Raw genomic sequence first — 6000 nt, forward strand, 5'->3', positions numbered from 1 at the left:
TATTGACAAGGTTCTGCCTTTTTGATCAACACCAATCTATTGCCTCTTTGTCATCAACCTTCCAATTAACCACTCTGCTTTCACTTCCCATCTGTCTCTTGTACTTTTCCACACATCCTCCTCCTCCCATCCTTCAGCTCTGCTGTTGTTCTCTGCCATCCTCACATCTTTTTCGTTCACATCATCTTCCTTTACCCCTCAACAATCGTCTCCAACTCCCCTTTTTTGTGCCTCTTGCTCTCGCTTTATTCCTATCATTCTCCTGAGCCAAACAGCACATTTCCCGTAACAATTATTCCCTCACTAAACACCACATCCCTTTTGTAACCGAGTTCTTAAAAACAGGATCTATTAACGTGACTCAGTTTTGTGTTCCACGCGTGTCTGTGAGCAGACGCACATGTATGTTTTCCACTTTGTTTTTTGGATTTACTTTTTACCCTTTCCACCAAAGAAAAGGATCTATGTGTGTTTAATACTATACAAATACTACATTGTATTTGTTCTTTATGTTATGTATTTTTCATAGGCAATCCTTAAGAAACTATATTCTTCAAACTTTGTTTCCCTTATAATTTAGCTTAGCTATTAGTATGTTATTGCTTGAATTTAGTTAATTGATTGCAAGAAACCTGAACTGGTAATAGCGTTAGGTTTGAGGGGTTCCAACAGTTTTTATCCTCGAAGCAAATGAGAAGGAATTATAGGATTGAAATTATGCTTGTTTGCTCATTGTGTTAAAAAAAAAAAAAAAAGGTTCTGTGGAGGAATACTTAAACATTATTTGCATAGAACTGTTGTAAATATAAATATAACCAGAAAATTGAAAGTTATCTGTTAAAAAGAAATACGCTAATTCAACAACAAATTAAAAGTCAACAGTGAAAATAAAATAATGGATTGAAATGGATAATAATAGTTGTTTTGGTACAGCAAGTGAAATTATAGTACTGAAAATTCATCTCTATCAGTTTTACAAAAACTTCATAGAATATTAATTTATTCGTTAAAATAACATATTTTACTTACTCTCCTTAGAAAAACAAAACTTTTTTCTTACTGCCTGACATTACACCAGACTTTTCCAACCTTCACCTTTTTTCTGTTTTTGGTGAGTTAGGATTTGTCATCCATCTCCTGTCTCCGTTCTTCTGTCTACTACCAACATTTTAACCATGACAACATCTCTGTCTCCTGGTGTATATAATGTATTCACATTTTTGAAGGAGGAGGATAGTTTTCCAGGTAGTTAATTGTAATTTATGTCATAAATTCCAGAGTGACTAGCAGGAAACCACTAAGAGATTGTATTGAAAGCCAAACTGCCTACAGAGGAGGCTTCAAGGTTTCCCTGGTTTGTCTGTTAAGGCTCTACATGAAAGGAGTTTTTTTTTTTTTTTTACCAACATGCTTTATAAACAGTCTTCACCAGCTCACGTTTGTGGTAAATCTGATGGCACGGGAATACAGTAACACAGAGGTAGAAAACAAAGAGCACAGTGTGGTTAATATGATGGCTTCCATCAAGTTATCTGGAAGACAAATGAGGAAAGAGAAAGTTTATGTCTGCATTAGGAGACAAAAAACAAAATGGATGAAAAGCACAAATCAACTCATGAAAGTGAAAGTTGATGATTTTTTTTCCCCGCTCCCATTCTGCGTTTTCCTGTTTTCTTGTTCCTTCTCTCCCCGTGTCTCTCTTCATGCCTCCCCCAGTATATTTTCCTACTTCTCTTTCCCTACAGTATAGCGAATACCTATGCCTATACTGTATAATGTGGATTGTTGTAAAAAAAAAAAAAAAAAGGTGAATGGGGAATCCAGGAATTCCAACAGCAATAAATGCCTTCTCCATTTCCATTTGGCTACAAAATTCACTTTTGGCCGATTTCTGTCGTTGTAATCTGCAAGTGGTCTATCCTGTTGCTTTTAATTTGCCGACTATGTCTGCACCGACACCCCTTTTTATTCACATATGGCAGTGTGCTTTCCATGTGGTTTATTGATTTGATTTGTTAAGCAGTCATTGATGGATGAATGTGGTTCACTCAGTGCATAATTTGTTTGTTAGCAAATGTGTGACTGCTTCCATGTTTGCATCTGGAGTGTTAGTTGGATAAAAAAATGCCTCATGTTTGATGCTTCGCATTTCCTCTTACTCTTTTCTGTTACTCTTGCTTTTTCATCCCTACCTTCTACTACCCACTTCCACTCACAGTTGTGTACATTATTCGTGCGAAGCCATTGACTGCCAGGAACCCTTAATCCGCAATGCAGAGCTAAAGTGCAGTAGCCCTGGTCGCCACTTCTACAACGGAGACCGCTGCACCATCTCCTGCAACTCGGGATATGTCCTGCAAGTCCACCAGGAAGACGACATCATCAAGACCCAGGTGAACACACAACTACCTATGTGCTCTTAATGGGAGTGGAGCAGCTCTAAGCACAAGAATGCTAAATTGTGAACATGCTTACCCCTGGGTGCAAGCACATTTTTTCCAGCAGATGGAGCATGCGTGGAAACATAAATTCATGAATGCCTCTATACACATGCACAGGGGGCAAACTCAAACTCACAAATGCCCACTGAGCAAAGGTGCAAACAAGCTTGTTCCCTTCTCTACTCTCAAAACTCTGCATTCTTTTGTCACCTGTGAAAACTAGGCTTGGCAGGTCCAGCCTCCAGGGAGGGTGACATCATAAAAATCCATGTAGATCAGTGCACCAGTCTCCTCCAGCAAATCTTCCGTACACTTAAAAACGCACATATGTATACGTGCACATCCACTTATTTTCTTCAAGCAGAGACATAAATGTGTGTAGTCTTCTGCTAAGCATACTGCACCATCACCTCGAACAGTCACTTTGCATTGCTACTCCGTTGGGACAATGACATCATAGAGTAGTGTCTGCTCTCTCTCCTTTGCAGGCATCTGTTAAAGGGCAGACACTTGCTACCACAAAATGGCATTCATTAGATGTCTATGCGTAGATAGGACACACATGTGATGATCACAGTAATTTAAAAGCAGTTTTTTTCCACAATCAGGGTATAGATACAAGGCACACAAAGGATCAGAATAAAACACAGTCTTTTATAAATTTAGGGTTAATTGCATCAAAGCATAATAATAAGCATCATAGTGGAAATTAACAGAGCCTAATGTACTGTTTAATAACCATGATCAACTGGAATGTATGTGTGATTGAACTGAAATTATTCATTGTTTTGCAAAGTGCCTCTCGATTATATTTGTTTTGAATTGGTGCTATATAAATAAACTCAAATGAATTGAAAGACATCCACAAATACACTAGACAAACAGATAATGTATAACATCAATCTCTAAAGATTATAAAGCAATTTAATGCATTATGAATGTAATGTTCATTATTCTACAGTGACATAAGGAATCACAAGGAGATAGTAGTTACGACAGCTGCTTGATATCCTGGGAAAATCCACCCAAAGTCCGACCGTGCCATGCTCAGGGAAGCTGCAAATGATATAGTAGCTACAACTTAGACTCTGCAGATTGTAGTTACAAAGTTTATTCTTAAAGTTACACAGCATGTTCAGAAAATACTTCAAAATAATAAATATTAAGTTTAATTTAGAGCTGCCAGGAGAAATGTTGCCTGAAAAACGTTGGCTTTCCACCGCCAAGTCTGGATTCAACTGGTTAATGTCTGCTTTGGTTGTACCCCAGTTTGCAGGGTCTCCAGGTCTGTGAGTATGTAGGAGCTTGAGTTGTTGCTCTGGTCATTGCTCCCATTATGTTTACAGCAACACTCAACAATGGAAAACCTCGAGGTTGTGCTTTTGATTTACTCAAATAAACCCAGATGTATATTTTTTGTCGTACAGAAATGAATTACCGGCTCAAACATAGTGAAAACGATTCAGATTAGCTGATTATTTTTGCTCTAGTGTAGAAGTGGCTAATGTTGCATCTGTGTCAATGTCTTAATGACAAATGAGACCAAAGTTGATGTGTTTGGCTAATATGAGTAGCTCATTGTTTGGTGAAAAATCAGGACAGCATATTGACACAAACTTCTCAAGTATGGTGATGGAGGACTGAGTCAATCACAAACTCTCTGTAAACCAGCACATTCTAGAACCACTGTGAAGGCATTTGTCCATCAGCTAACTGTATGCCCAAACTGGTATGTAAAGTAATGACAATGATCCTAAAGATGGCAGAAACTCCACAAACTTAACAGCTGTAAAGGAACAGAAGTAAATTCCTCCACATTAACATTAGACTTATAACCACATATAACAAACTCCTAGTTTAAATTACTGCTGAATGTGTATACTTCACCTCTTCATTGTTAAATAAATAAAATGTTTAGGTATCAATACAGAAAATTTGCAATACAAGAAAATGTATTTAAAATATCTTGTCTAGTTTGTTTTGGAAAAAAAACTACATTCACATTGTGTGTGTACAGCTCAAAAACTTAGAATAGTGTAAAAAAAAAATTACATATTTTTGTTTGATTCTCATCCCAGAAAGTGAAGCACAGATTTGTTACACACTGCTTGAAACATTTTATTTTTTCTGATTTTCATAATTATGGTTTACTGCTACTACTACTACTACTACTACTACTAATAATAATAATAATAATACAAGTCTGTGTTTCAATAATTAAAGCTATACATAAGGTCAATTAGATCCATATATTTTAAACTGAAATATCAGGGTTGTGCAAGGTATGTTCAAGTTCTGGTCAGGACAGTTTGCCAGCTAATTAACCACAGCAATACCATTATCTTTAAACCAGCTTTTCGTAACTTTGACAGTGTGGGAAGGTGCCAAGTCCTGCTTGAAAATGAAACCATCATCTCCATAAAGTGTCAGTGAAAGGCAGGGTTAGCTGAAAGCAGAGTTGAAAAACAGCTGCAAAGGACATGGCGCCCCGAATCATGACTGACTGACTATGGAAACTTCACATTGGACTTTAAGCAGCAGGGATTCGATGCGTTACTCCCTACAGATTCTGGGAACTTTACTTCCAAATGAAATAAAAACTTTACTTTCATCTGAAAAATGGACTTTGGACTACTAAGCAACAGTCCAAGTCTTTTTCTTCTTAGCCTTAGTAAGACAGTTCTGACATTGTCTTTGATTCAGGATTGGCTTGACATGAGGAATGTGACATTTGTAGTCCATGTGTGGGATTTATAGTAAGATGGCTCTTTATGCGCTGATTCCAGCCTCACTTCACTCTTTGAGAATCTCCCCCAGATTCTTGAAAATATTTTGCTTGACTACACTTTCAGGTGGCATTATCTCAGTTTGCAATATTCTAATTTCCTGGGACATTACATTTGAGGTTTTCGTTATCTGTTAGCCATAATAATCAAATTGGCAAGAAATAAAGGCTTGAAATATTTATCTTCAAATGTAACCTGTATTTTAAAAGAGTTTCACTTTCTAAAACGAGACAGAAAAAAAATCTTAAACTTTTTCATAATTTTCAAAAGTTTTACCCGTAGTTGGAAGTGTCAGTGCTCCTGTGAGGTTGGTATGAAGGTCAAAGTTAAGAGGCTTCATAAAGCAACAGTGGAGTGAACTGTTCCATTACATTTCTAATGCTTGCAATAGTTCTCCATTACGTCTGCGCATATTTCTAAGTCCATTACATTTTTGATTGATAGGGCGCCATGTAGCTATTAATCAATGTCAGCCCATTTTGGTGGTACATTATGCTTTTCAAAGATGGAGACACAGGAATATACTGCAAATGTCAAGCAGAAGAAGAGGAAGCAGAGCTTTGCTAAATACCATTTGGTGGATATTCAATTCAAGGCAGAGGGTTAGGCTGTCTTTACGAAGGATGATGAAGGAAATCAATAGCATGAAGAAAATAAATACCATACACTTTTTTCTAATTTGCTTCCATGGGAAAAAAAAAAAAAAAAAAAAAAAAAAACATTTTTGTTAAATTTTTTTTTTTTTTTTAAGACAATTTTAAAAGGTTTTTTTT

General features: G+C 36.7%; 1 protein-coding gene across 1 annotated transcript in view; it reads left to right on the forward strand.

Annotated features, from left to right (window-relative positions):
- pappaa (pregnancy-associated plasma protein A, pappalysin 1a) overlaps positions 1-6000 on the forward strand; it is a 119284-nt gene that overhangs the window by 67139 nt on the left and 46145 nt on the right. Inside the window, exon 14 of the mRNA XM_015034981.1 lies at positions 2219-2393. Within this exon, the coding sequence (XP_014890467.1) occupies positions 2219-2393 (175 nt within the window). The remainder of the gene's footprint in view (positions 1-2218; positions 2394-6000) is intronic.

The sequence above is a fragment of the Poecilia latipinna genome, unplaced genomic scaffold, assembly GCF_001443285.1.
Source record: "Poecilia latipinna isolate Pla-1442-1.1 unplaced genomic scaffold, P_latipinna-1.0 Scaffold319, whole genome shotgun sequence".
In the NCBI taxonomy this organism is placed as follows: Eukaryota; Metazoa; Chordata; class Actinopteri; order Cyprinodontiformes; family Poeciliidae; genus Poecilia; species Poecilia latipinna.